The 13,152-nt window shown below is 42.9% G+C and overlaps 2 protein-coding genes across 5 annotated transcripts in view; one reads left to right on the top strand and one right to left on the bottom strand.

Annotated features, from left to right (window-relative positions):
* Positions 1 to 465: 465 nt before the first annotated feature.
* LOC110978192 (monocarboxylate transporter 2-like) lies at positions 466 to 9,978 on the bottom strand. Its single transcript, XM_022232980.2, has 5 exons — positions 9,505 to 9,978; positions 7,449 to 7,703; positions 4,653 to 4,796; positions 2,960 to 3,838; positions 466 to 2,711 (listed from the first exon to the last, which is right to left on the bottom strand). Exons 2-5 carry the CDS (start codon positions 7,657 to 7,659, stop codon positions 2,590 to 2,592), a joined length of 1,356 nt encoding a protein of 451 aa, XP_022088672.2. The 5' UTR covers positions 7,660 to 7,703; positions 9,505 to 9,978; the 3' UTR covers positions 466 to 2,589.
* Positions 9,979 to 11,427: 1,449 nt separating this feature from the next.
* The window catches only part of LOC110978183 (retinol dehydrogenase 8-like), a 31,782-nt gene continuing 30,057 nt past the window's right edge, over positions 11,428 to 13,152 (top strand). Inside the window, exons 1-3 of one of the 4 annotated variants that reach the window (XM_087136841.1) lie at positions 11,428 to 11,563; positions 12,262 to 12,445; positions 12,642 to 12,745. The gene's annotated coding sequence lies outside the window, so the exon portion shown is untranslated. Of the gene's footprint in view, positions 11,564 to 12,261; positions 12,446 to 12,576; positions 12,746 to 13,152 lie in introns of all 4 variants that reach the window. The other 3 variants (XM_087136837.1, XM_087136856.1, XM_087136851.1) reach the window with 3 other exon arrangements.

Genomic DNA, 13,152 nt, shown 5'->3' with positions numbered 1-13,152 from the left:
ACCAGAAGACCTGACTCCAGTGAAAGTTAAAAAAATAGAGTCCCAAAAATAAAAGCAAATTTTCTTTGCAAAAAAATATTTGCAATGGCATACAGTTCAGGTTCGTGATGTCCATGTCATGTGTTATTATCATCAAGAGTAAACTGTGGTGCTATCACATTTATTCATCGTATTGTGTACAAAGATTGGGGATTCAAATTGTCCCGAGCCAAATACTTGATTCGACTGACTCAACTTTGCTCCTCGCCTGGGTCCGGGTTTACCCGATGTTTTGCCGGTGCCACGTACTATGCTTGCCCCCTCCGCGTACAATTCGTAGATCGTGCGGGTAAATTTTGCTTGTAAAATCTATGCAGCACTGGACGTGGTGGCTGGTACAGCAAGTGTTGGCTCTTACCTTTGTATTCTATGCATGCAAAGTCATACTCATGCAAGCGAGACTTGTTTCCGCTGAAGAAGCCTCATTTGCTTAAGATCGACCCCTAAGCCCCCAAGCATTTTAACTGTTCAAAACAGTTGAAAACGTTGTTAACTATACACGGCAAACGGTTCAAGATGATGCAAACGACACTACACTGTGCCCAAGATGTGTATACAGAGCAACGTGTGTCACTGGCTGGAGCCATGTTTTATTGATGAACTTCCCGACAATGATTGGCTGGATTTGGCCACTGGACAACGTGAGAAATCTTTTAATCCAATCGCAATTATGCTTAAGAAAACGTCCTTCCTCTGATGTCAAAGTTAGTATAGTAAACAAAGCTTCATCGCACAGAATGGTTTTTACATATATGCAGGTTTAATTTGTTCGAAACATACGTTTGAGGCGCATAAGTAGTTTGGCCATCGGTTATGCTTCAGGCCCTTGCTGTTCATAATAACCGAATACAGGGAGCCACTCCACCAACTGATCGGTATAATCTAACACACATGGTGAACAATGACCAACGTTAACAGAATCGTCTCCATAGTATTCACATGAATGAGATCATACAAGTAAAAAAAAAATGTTATAACGAAAGAGAAAGACGCAACGGGGGTATTGATCACTCGCGTTATTTGGTTAGTCTCTCCTTTGACCATCCGCTTTGAAACATCTAAAGGTATGGCCTGGCCAACTACAAATACAGTATTCTTGAAATCTTGAAGCAGTTTGGCCCCCCTGGCCTAAAGACTGTTAAAAGTACTGATCTCACACTTTATGCCCACTGAACTCTTGTGAATTATATTCTGGCATTATTGAAACGCTATAAGCTTAAATTCATATCAATATTCAATCATTACATATGGCAACTTACACTACCTCTGAAATACGGAGGCCCGTTAGGGCCACGTGTTTTTCTCTTTCACCGCGGTGCGTTTCTCTTTCGTAGTTGCCAGTAACTCGCGGCCGCGACTTACTTAACTCGCGGCCGCCACTTATTTATGCGCCGTGTTACCGTGATGTTGTAATCGGATTAATTTTCCAAGTGTCTGCAAGCTGAGAGCACGGCGCTAGATTAAAGGTCAAATAATGTTTGCTGGTCATTTATTAATGTATTTAACTCTATGCATTTACTAATAGAACTTTGCCGGGACCAACAGCTTGTGCACATCTTAAAAATATCGGTTCATTTTCGGAGTGAATCTAGGAAGCTACTGTATTTGCTTTCCACGGTACAAACCAGTACAACATACCACGCGAGTTAAGTAAGTCACGGCTGCGAGTTAATAAGTGGCGGCCACGAGTTAAGTAGGCCGCGGCCACGAGTAAAGTAAGTCGCGGCCGCGAGTTAATAAGTGGCGGCCGCGAGTTAAGTAAGTCGCGGCCGCCAGTTAAGTAAGTGGCGGTCGCGAGTGGAGTAAGTCGCGGCCGCGAGTTAAGTAAGTCGCGGCCGCGAGTGAAGTAAGTCGCGGCCGCGAGTGAAGTAAGTCGCGGCCGCCAGTTAAGTAAGTGGCGGTCGCGAGTGAAGTAAGTCGCGGCCGCGAGTTAAGTAAGGCGCGGCCGCGAGTTACTGCCAACAACGAAAGAGAAACGCACCGTCGTGAAAGAGAAACGCACCGTGGCCCTAACGGGCTTCCGTAGTGAAACTACCTGACAAACCTAGTCGGGTTTTGCGCCAACATAGTCGTTGTAACTTCGTATTCACTAGGTGAGTATCACAGTACAATTCGTACTTTCTCCATTAAAAAGATTTTTCCAGAGCCAAGAATCAGAAAATGTAATACTCTGTAATTAAATGTTGCAGTCAATTTAAATATTACAAAAGAGGAGCAGAAAGGGGCAACAGCTGTTTATCGAACCAAGCTGGGAACGTACCATTTGATCTCAAGACGTGCGCGCTATCTACCTGCACTGAATCTACTTGGAATTCAGTGGGAATGATTTTAACAACCATAGGCGTGTATATGCATCAAGGCGCTGTCTACTTGTAGCCAGCCAAATACCAGTTTGCAGGTGACGGCTAAATTTCCACTGCCGAGAGGATAAATGTAACATCGTAGCTGGCTTTCAACCATGGCTCCTATCAATAGGAAAGTAACTGGGTTGCAAACAGCGATTCGTCAAAGTAGAGCATTAGCTTCAGCTTTATAGTAAAACCTTGCTTCTCAACGAGTACTTCGTTTAGCGTATATGGCTTCTGTGATGAAGATAGGAATCGACAGCAACACCAATCCACTATACACGAAGAAGGATACGGTGAAACTCCCCGTCCATTCGTAAATCCACCCTTTCACGAAAAACAAGAAAGTATATTTTCTCTTCAGAAATAATGTGGTAACACGTTAATGGGTTAAATAGACGCACTTTATGCAGTCTGAAACAAAAATGAAATTCATGCACTCACATACCTCGTGTTGAACACTGAATAACCTTGTTTGACGCGAGACCATGTTGTTACTGCATTAGTTTTTATATAAGACCAAGCCTAATCAAAGCTTTATGGGGCTTTCTAAGGGAAACTGAAATCCTTCTAACCTGATAGTAATCCTCCAAGTGCTCCAGCTACGCCAGTAAAGATTCCTTGCCAGGCCAGAATATTTAGCAATCGGTCATCCGTCGAAAGGAACCGAATCATGACGTCAACAGCTTGGTACAGCATAGCATAACCAACACCTACTAGCCCCGTAATAGCTAACTGTCCGATGAAATGTCTAATGAAGGCGCCTGCCACGAACGATGTGGACACAATGGTTGACCCGACACACGCCAAACCTATCAAGGATAATTTCAGACCCATCTGTTGCAATAGGGGTGCCACGCTCTTTCCAATGACGTTGCCAACCCCGAAAGCAGTAGGTAGAAGCGATGCCTGAACTTCGCTCAAGCCCTGAAATTGACCATGCGACACCATATACACCACCCAAGCGCTGTAGGAAAATGCTGCTGTGCAGTGTCCAATAACAAGTAAAACAAACCTCACATCTGCCAACAGTTTGAAATCAAATGCAGCTATGAAGTCCAGGCAACACTTCGATGGCGCCATTTCGCAATGACCGGGGAAGCCACGTGCACAGTCAGAGGTGTCGCTGACATGAGCTTCCCCTTCTTCCTGGTCGTTTCTCTCCTCATCGCCGATTGAAACCTCTTGATACCGATCGGTGTCTGTAGCAATGGACGATGGATCCCTTCGCACCAACACACTACACGGAACCGCATGGAACGATATACCTCCCCATATCAGCATTGCTCCTCTCCAGCCGTAGGTGTCAAGAAGAACCTGTGTCATTGGCCCGTAAGCCATTACACCCAAAGGAATACCCATCGTTGCTATTCCAATAGCCAACGGATATTTGTCTTTGAAGTAAGAGGCCATGACAGCAAACCCGACGTACCAAGTGAACGCAGTCCCGATACCTGCCAAAAGAAATTCAAATGCGTAATAATCTGTATCAAGCCCCCTGCCCCATTTTGACACTATTCAACATCAGCGTTATTTTGGATCACTGGCTTGGCAATATTCCTGGGAGGCCCAAGTGCCGATGTTAATCAGCAAGTTGTGTAAGGGCTGGATTATGTTGTCTTGGGGTAGTTTTGTGTCAAGTTTCGCCCTGTGGCAAAATAGCATGGTCAGTGGATAATGTTTCGTAAAACTCTTCATTGAAGGCTGATAAACTACCCTGTTGACGAATGAACATACAAGCGAGTTCCTAAATTTCACTTTGCTTCGTGAAATTCGTCATTTTTTCTTCTTCATTTTCACTCTGTAAAAACTCCTTGCAGGAGGCATTAATTAGCCATACAGACACCGCATGGAAATCCCAAGTAACAAATGTCCTGTAACTGCATCTAGCAAACAGCAGATGGATCTGCTCTAGTAGTTTTTCCGTACGCCTTGAGGGGAAACGACATGTTATTTGGGCGAACAATTTGTCTCAAATCAAGGAAAATCACAACAACTTTCGAGCTCAAGCGCCTGACGAGTTTCAAAACTCATCAGTTGTATTCTGTACATTAAAATTGCGACGTAATGCATAAGGGCAACGTATCAAACCTGTAGACATCTCGTGCATGTTCTCTTACTGTACATCAAAATGTATAATCTCCGACTTACTGCTCTGTGCCCTACTTATTTTTTCCCCACAAAGGCATAAACCATAAGACATGTGGTCCAACCGAACACGTTTGGAGGCAGATGATCGAACTATGCACTGCCACAAAGGTTTCTTACCTGATAGTCCAATAACGAAAACTGTGAACAGAGAAACTGTAGAAGACACCGATGCTAAAATTATGCCCAAGGTGTTCATGAGTCCGCCCAGCACCATCATGGGACGGCTTCCGACTAGACGGGAGAGGGCGCCGACAACAGGTGCTGCGTAAAGAGAAACAAAAGCGTCGAATACGTACACACACTGTTTACCATTTCTTAAAATCCTTTATGTTGATGTGGATAGCTATATGTTGGTCCTATATGTCAAAGAAATGCTGTCGCGCTTCCGCCGTGTGGAATTCAAATATCAGGAACAATGCTATTTCACGCAAACATTTATTGAAGTTCGACTCTGTGTGTAGTACGATAGCCACTCCCATGCTGGAAGGTCAGCTGAACGCTTATTAAGTGTCAACCGTCTTGTTGTGTGTTACAAGAGTCCCGATAAGTTAAAGGTAGCTGCAATAGGTTTCGTGATTACAAACCTCTAAAATGCACCTTTCTGCCTCATTTAACCTTATTTTCAACTTCTGTTTCATTATTCCAAAGGGTATTTTAACGCCTTTTTGGCTTTTATGCTGATGAGTATATCCATATTCATCAGCAAAACTGTGAGGTCATCTCAAGAAGAAGCCTAAATGTTACTTAGGTTTGTACACAAAAAGTCCTGCACTTTTGTAGATTTTCCTGGACTCAGTTTTCTTTTCTTTGCTAATTCATTGTTGGTCATGTGCATAGCAACAAGAAAATATCAATTCCCCTTCAGAAATGTTTTCAGTCTGTGAAGTCTGGGTTCACAATTTTAACAGAAACACTATGCCCTGAACCTAGATGATGTCACAGCAACAGCGCCCTTCGTTCCATAGATGATTTTAATTCTTTAAAACATGCACTTTCCAGTGCATTTATCTAAATAGGAGTATAAAAGAGTTTTCATACAACGAAGATGAGTACAAAGATGCAGAATAATTGCATACAATAAAAACTCATTACAGCTACACTTTAACATAGCATTGGTTACTCTAGCTGTGCGACATCTCTTAAGAAAACTGTAACCCTCTCTAAAGGGTAAAATTGATACCGGTAATCCATGTCAGCAAGTCATCTGTGCGCGAAGTTCTCTCCGAGATCGGCTACAACCAATCATGGCTTCGCTGTCGGACGCGCGTTGTTCTGTTATGGTACTTTCGCAGCGTTGCGTCACCGAGTACTGTATACTCATCAGCCATGGGTGTGGTTCGAGAACCTCCAAACCGTGAAAAGGAATGGTCATTCAAGTCAACAGGAGAGACCAAGTGAAAAGTGAGACTCTGTTCTAGGATGAGAGTAGAACAAAATTTGGTTGCCTGGAGTGGAGACGTGAAATATGATGACTGATTAAGGGGTATGCTTGACCACTACATGACTTCAGAAAGCTTAGCCTCTGAAGGTTTAACTCCTTCGTTAGTTGGTACTGGCGATCGGTCCCAATTTCCACCTTTTTGACCAAATTTCACGGTCAAATTCGTCGGCGACACGTCACTGTCTGTTCCGATCGCAGCAGCCCTCAGTGCACCCGTAAGTGTGTTCTTTTAAGTTTATTCAGTCCCGTCACTGGGTTGCTATGTTTACATTGGTTGCAAAACTAGACAGTAGAGTAGGAAACAGAGGGAAAATTCGTGATTTTATAAACTAAACTTAGTCATACTTCTATGTGGAAGGCATGAATGAAGGTGAGCCATATATTACGCAAGTTATGTATAAAGTCAGGAGCATTGAGCATTGAGTGTGGAACTTAACAATTTGGCCAAAGACTTTGAAGGTTTGGATCATGTTTTAATTTTAGGTGGCCACTGGTTTTAGCTTACACTGAGACGATTGAGATACTACTGCCTTAGGAACAGTGCCTTTGGCAAATGAAGCGTAGTGAGATTGGGAAACAGGTGAACAGATGCAGCCTATCCTGAAGCTCTGACGCACAGCGTGATGCAGTACCGAGTCTCCAGTCAACGCGTATAACCCGTCTTAATTACAACTAGTTGAGTGTGTGTAGTCTGGGCAGATAAAATCCTGTATTTGTATTTGAAACGGTTTGTTAAGTAATATTTGAAGCAGTTCGTGACATGTACAGTGATTTTTTTAAACAGTCCTAGAGCGACCAAGAACTGTTTAGAAAACTTTGAAATTGGAAACTACCGGAATATGGTACTGTGAAGTGATAACAGGCAAAAATATTGAAGTGAATAAGACAGCCCAAGACAAAAGCGTAACTATTTTGTGATTTCTTTTATTTAACTTTTTTTTTCTCGCAAAGTACTTGAAAATCAAATGAGCTTTATGATTTGATTTTAAGCTTTGAATCCCCAGATGTTGTATAAAGTGTAAATTCTGCAAACTTGCCTGGTCTAGCCTTGTTAATCAAATATGCAAACTTGTCACAGTGCCGATTTTAGTACCCTTAACATCGGTCTAGTTTGTTCACTCATCTGTGTCAATAACATCACAAGCTGTCTACCATTGCAAAGAGGGAATTCTGCCCTTCTTTCTTTCCCGTAAATAAAGTAGTTTTGCTATGACACTAATTTTTATCCCGGTAAACTTTTTTATGTGGACACCCTGTATATGTACTTGTCAAACTTAAACGTTTGTTGAAGACCAGCTCAAGAGAAACGGATGCGAGTAATGTATGAGCCGCAGGTGAGGGCATTATCGCTGTCTGTTTCCCTGAGACTGTCTTAAACATTAGTCAAACATTAGTTGAGGACCGCGCCAACCATATATTAACTACAGTATAGTGCACTTTTTCTTCTACAGCGAGTTTGAGAACGTCCTTACCGAAACAGTGCTGGATCACGTTGTATAAAACTGCAACCAAGCCAATAAGCCACAAGTCGCTGTTGAAGTCGTCGGTCATCGGAATGAGGAGGACACCCAGGGCCTTGAGCTGGCCCATGATCACAAAACAGTTCACAAATACCGCTCCCACCATGATCCAGCCCCAGCTGTCATTGTCGTAATTGATGGGTTTCATTGCCGGTGAAGCCATCGTGAGAAACTCAACAGAAAGGGCGATTCAAACCTTCTCAGATTCTGCAAATGCAAAATGCAAAACTGAACTCGAAATCTTTAATTTTGAAATTTCCTTGTTGTCCTAATGGGCATTCCTTATTCTCAGGAGGCATAGCTTTTGGTTCAGACCTGTGAGCTGGGCCATTTTATCAAAAGTTGCCTGCTGAATATTCATATCCACAGTTAAACTTTCCTCTTTGTCGTAATATGTCCTCCACTTTACATTAAACAGATTTTTTTTACAGCTTCTCTTTACAATTGGTCACATATCGATGTACTGAATTTCATTCGTATTAAAGAGTGAATGCGTGTGTTTGTGCCTAATTGACTTCTATACTATTCCCACCGGGGCAAGCTTGCACCAAGAGGCACTGACTGAGACGCTCATGCTTCTCCACAGCACTTCCGACTCGACATCACACAGCAGTCGAATTATGGTGTTTTCCTGAATTTTCCATAACATATGGAAGCGTACTTAGGACATGCATGGAAGGAAAAGTAATAATTTGTATGATTACTATTTCTTCCATACGGATTACAACCCTGCGGCGCGTGGGGGTTGTTCTGAACACAATTACGTCACCGACGTCTCTTCTGGACGTCGGTCATGATTATTGTGGTGTTGACCCTACAGTCTCTTCTAATGCCATTTAAATTGATTAGTGGGTGTCTTCTAGCCCCTGCAACTCTTAAAAACTGCAGAAAAAGTCAGGCTAAGGTCAGTTTTCTAAATTCTTCTGAATTGGGGGGGGTCCGCACAATGGCAAGGCCCCAGTCCCACGTACAACTATACCCAGCAAGATATGGGAGGAGGGGTACCCAGCCTCATATGTCCAACCCCTATACACACCCTATAGAGTTTTGTTACCTGACACATTCCCCCTAGATGTGTGAAAAGAATTCCTGAGATTCTGATAAAATTAACATTGACCAACACAAAGGGGTGCTCTCCGTCCCATATCTCGCTTCATATGTCAACAACGGCCAAGCCACAATCACCCCAACCACCTCCGATGAAAAAGCCCAGACATGTCCACAAACATCAGAGAGACCCGACACATCGTTGATTGACTAAACGACTTATCTCGTTTAAACGAGATACCTACATGTATGTCGTTTGAACGAGATAATAAGTTGTTTCAACAAGGTAGTCGTTTACACATGTGAAACGAGATAGCTATGTCATAATTTGAACGAGATAATTTTTTTTCGCGTTTCTAGCAAAACGCTTCTGTAAGCAACACATGCATCTCGTGTAGTCGTTCGTGAACAAGCGAAGTGGGGTTCCTTACATAAGGAGTCTCCGTTGCATAGGAAAATCGAGCCCAATCGTAGTTCCGCTCGGGGCCCAAGTGAAGTCATATATTGCAGCATACAACTAATCCATAGCCACGCTTAGTCAATCTGTATGTACGGTTTAGTAATTTTTACGAACGAAATAGTAAACTGTCTGTACCAACAAGTAATCCGTATTATGTACGAAATAGCAATCTGTACGTGCGAATTATTTTATTTCTCCCAATGTCCTAAACACACTTTCATAAATAATACACCACCATAATGATACGATGGACTGGTCAATACATGGTGGACCATGGTTGGACACAAGCATTGCTAATATACACGGTCCATCCATAGAACCTTCTGTACAATATGTGCCGTTATGACCCTAGCGTTGTGGCAATCTGACCAAACCAACACAAAAGGGAATGGAGGCATATACACTTTCTTGGATATGGGCGACTTTCTTATATAAGAATATTCCGCACCCTCGTCCGTAGTCTCTACGGTCTTCTACACAGCCTGAGCTATAGGCACTTACCACTTCTACCACTAGTACCAGTGCGTAAGGGAGGCAAGTCCCAGCTAGCAGATCAGTATTCTGGCCAACCCTGACCAACGTTGCCTGAACACCATACGTACAGCCATACTCATTTCCACCATACGTGAATGATCACGCCACTGTCCAGGGTCACGTCAGATAGGCATATGCATTGTTGTGACAAGTGAAGAAGGACGTGGGATGATTGACTACATTAATGGTGCTGGATGAACGTCTTAATAATTACCCTAGTTACTGCTACATAGCCTTGGCGGTTAAATATACTAAGATATTGTAGCGTGGTCTTTCCTGGGTTCGCTTACCCCGCTTGCCGCCAAACGCAAGACAAACGGGATTTGCCGTACAGTGAAACTTTGCTATCTTTCTTTTATTTCGGACAACACTCACTGGAATCACCTTGCTACACTTTCTAAAGAACAACTCCAGACCCAAATTGACTGCCTACCCAGCCAGCCCCCCAAAACGAACCGGATTACCAGTCAACCGCAATATTTCCGGCGCGCGCTCATAAATGTTGTACAATGTTATACTATTCTGGCCAGCCGCCAATCATCCTCTTACAGATCCTGATCCATTGTTACACATTGCTATACAAGTCTGCTGGCCGAATTTCGTAAAATAGCTCATTTCCGGAGCCACAGTCTCCAAGAGCCCACGTTGAATAGAGGCTCCGGCGGGGCGAGTAATATAAGGCGGGGCTAATCTGCGGCGTTCGCTACAATATCAACAAACTTGTATGCATAAAATTCTCCAGGACTATTCTGCAAGTAAGATGCTGTTGACAAGAGTGTTTTTTTTTGGGGGGGGGGGTATGGTGTACTATTTGCGACACACATTTCTGCCTCTCTATACTTATAGCGTCTTCCAAAGCGATGCAACTAGACTCGATCACGACGCCTCGCACGACGCGTCGTGTGAGAAGGCCTACAAACATAATGGCAAGTAGGTGACGGTACAACGCGACGGCACGACGCAAGGGAGCCATCACCCCGTAGCGTCGTGAGTTGCAAACGTGAGGCTTCACTTTTACCACGAATCACGATCGTTATTAAAGGACGGTAGAGTTTATTCTGTTCACTCTTTAACTGACGACTTATTGCTTTACCGACAGTAAATAATCAGTTCGAGTGTTTATCTCCCTCAAGTGAACGGTTATTTTGTCACATAGATGTGTCCTGAAAATTGGATTAACATTATGAATAAACCAACGTAATACACGTTAGAGGAGGTCAACTGATTTGCAGGTAGTAACAAGCCAATTCTAAGGGTCATGCAGCTCTCGCTTCCGGTGGTTTGTGTGGGCATCAAACCAACACTGAATTGGGAGATACCAAATTCACAGGCAACAGGAGAGGTGGTTCTCATTGACTGCAGAACTTCTGAAAGTATGCAATAGCATACATGATACTGTTCACACTTCATGCGAGTTTGTCTTCTATTTCGTCTAACGGCTGCAGACAGGAGAAATTTCTCTTGCCGGCGACGGTTCCTTCCGGGATAGTGTAACGCTTGATTGTTTCAATAGGGTGCATGCAAGGCCCCTATGAGTCGTGGTTGCAGTTCTCTGCTGAATTGTGCGTGGCCAAAAAGAATTAGAAGAACAAACACACTGTCACAACGATTATGGGGTTTGCAAGTGTTTTATTTAAAACATTGACTAAAATCGTTGGGTGTTCGCTCCGGGGTGGAGAACAAACGAGAGAAGTGAAGTAAAAGTGAGGTAAAAGTGAAGTGAGTCTGAACACTGAATAAGGGGTGATATATACAGGGGTGAGAGCTGGGTGGAAAACAAGCTAAAATGGGGTAGAAAGTTGTAATCATAAAATAGTAGACAGGGTGTCTGGGGTGTAATTAGAAAATGGTCAAGGTGGATTGTTCTGCCTCGAGTTCTGCTCTCGGGCAGCTCATCCACAGTAATCTAGTCTAGCGCCCTCTACCATCGCTTTTCACTTTCCCGCTCCATGTCATTCACGTTACTTCACTCGTACATTTTACAACTTGCTACACCTGTTTATAAGCCCTTGTTCAAGCACGATCCGTAAGTTTACCATTTCTGTGTTTCCTTTATAATATATAGTTCCTCTGTAGTCTATTATAAGTCCAATTTAGGGTTTATTTCTGGTATACAAAGCCCTCTCAGTGTCACACTCACCTCCTCCACTTACGTGCGTAGTATTTTGTATACAATTACAATACACACATTCTTGCCAGTGCCTGTTATGTTTTATCGTAAGTTCTGTTTGTGGAACTGTCTGTAATTATCTTGCCTTCTTTGACTTCACAAGTTGATCTTTTTAAATTGAAGCGTGTTATGGAGTATTGCCCTGTTCATGTAATTTGACACGTACACGCATTTTCACCAGTATGTTTAAGCAAAGATTTCCGGTACATTGTGTCCTGTGTTCTTCATTTTCACTACTGTGCATGTTGCATTTTTATCTGTATGTACGCACAGGACTGTTTGCATTTTATGAGGTTTCATAGTTACATTCCTCACACATTGCATTTTTACCCATTAATTTGTACATGAACTCTTTCTACATGTACATGTATTTACATCTATTTGTGTCCTTTTACTTTGACCTACATGTACATGTGTATACATGTACTTTAGGTAGAATAGACTTTTTGCAGTCCTTAGACTTTCTGCATTTTCTACATTTCATTGTGTATTGTTATGGAACTTAGTGACTTATTCCTTGTTACTCAAAATATTTTGTATCTGTTTATTTACAGTTTTACATCGTTTTCCATTAAACGGCTCCAGTATAGGGGCCCACTTTGGAAGAGATGTTTAGGCCTCTGCACATTTGTGTGAACCAATCACATTGAGGGCAGAAGATGGATCCTAACTGGAATTTATGGGTCTCAAAAATGTCAACAGGGAAGCCTTAATCTCCGGGTCTAAATTGGAAAGAATGTAAGCCTTGAACTCTAACAAGCTTTGGAGTAAAATGGGATAGAATCTGGGCTTACAATAGCACTAATCATCAAAACGATGGAACCGCACAGGATGGTTTACCACCACTGAGTGCTAGGTTGTTCTTGTAGGTGAAAGGAGCTTCTATACCACCTCAATCCTTAACTGAACAAGCAGTGATTTGTATACACAACAGCGTCCAGCAGTCTTGTCGAGGGTACTGACGAGGAATCTGTTCCACCATTGCAGTGAGCTGTGGTTGCAGTTGCTGACACATCGTGCAGCCGCTTTCTCCAAAAGGTACCATGGACGTTTTATTTCGATTTGTGACATTGTAGTTTCCAGAATTGGTCCGGAAAGTCATGTGTCGTGTCCCAACCTTCTTATAACAATGGGGATATAGGCTCCTATTGGCCTGCCGGGCAACTTTAGAGTTTTGGAAAAAGTGTAATGCTCATAATGTGTAGCGCTAAGTCCTACAAGATCCAAATCCTAAGTGAGGTCCCTCCCTGTTGATGCCAACTGTGATGGGAAAAACGTTGAACTGCAGTAGAATGAGACTATGTAAACCTTAACCCTGCCTACAACAATACAGTTTTGCTAATTACTTGATTAAAACAAATACGCTTAAAATGCACTTATCAATGGAAATGCCCTCCAAGGACCCTTTCAATGGGGTTGGGCCCCTTTGATGTTTATGGCTTGTG

The sequence above is a fragment of the Acanthaster planci genome, linkage group LG01 (genome assembly GCF_054643075.1).
Source record: "Acanthaster planci isolate LZ-2023a linkage group LG01, COTS_SCS, whole genome shotgun sequence".
In the NCBI taxonomy this organism is placed as follows: domain Eukaryota; kingdom Metazoa; phylum Echinodermata; class Asteroidea; order Valvatida; family Acanthasteridae; genus Acanthaster; species Acanthaster planci.
The sequence above is the reverse complement of the archived record's forward strand: the minus strand, read 5'-3'. Positions and strand labels throughout refer to the sequence as shown.

Coding starts and splice junctions, on each gene's coding strand:
- LOC110978192 (XM_022232980.2), bottom strand. CDS start 7,659: ATGGCTTCACCGGCAATGAAACCCATCAATTACGACAATGACAGCTGG. Junction 4,797..7,448: donor CGTGATCCAGCACTGTTTCG/GTAAGGACGTTC, acceptor CTCTTTACGCAG/CACCTGTTGTCGGCGCCCTC. Junction 3,839..4,652: donor TTTCGTTATTGGACTATCAG/GTAAGAAACCTT, acceptor TTCTTTTGGCAG/GTATCGGGACTGCGTTCACT.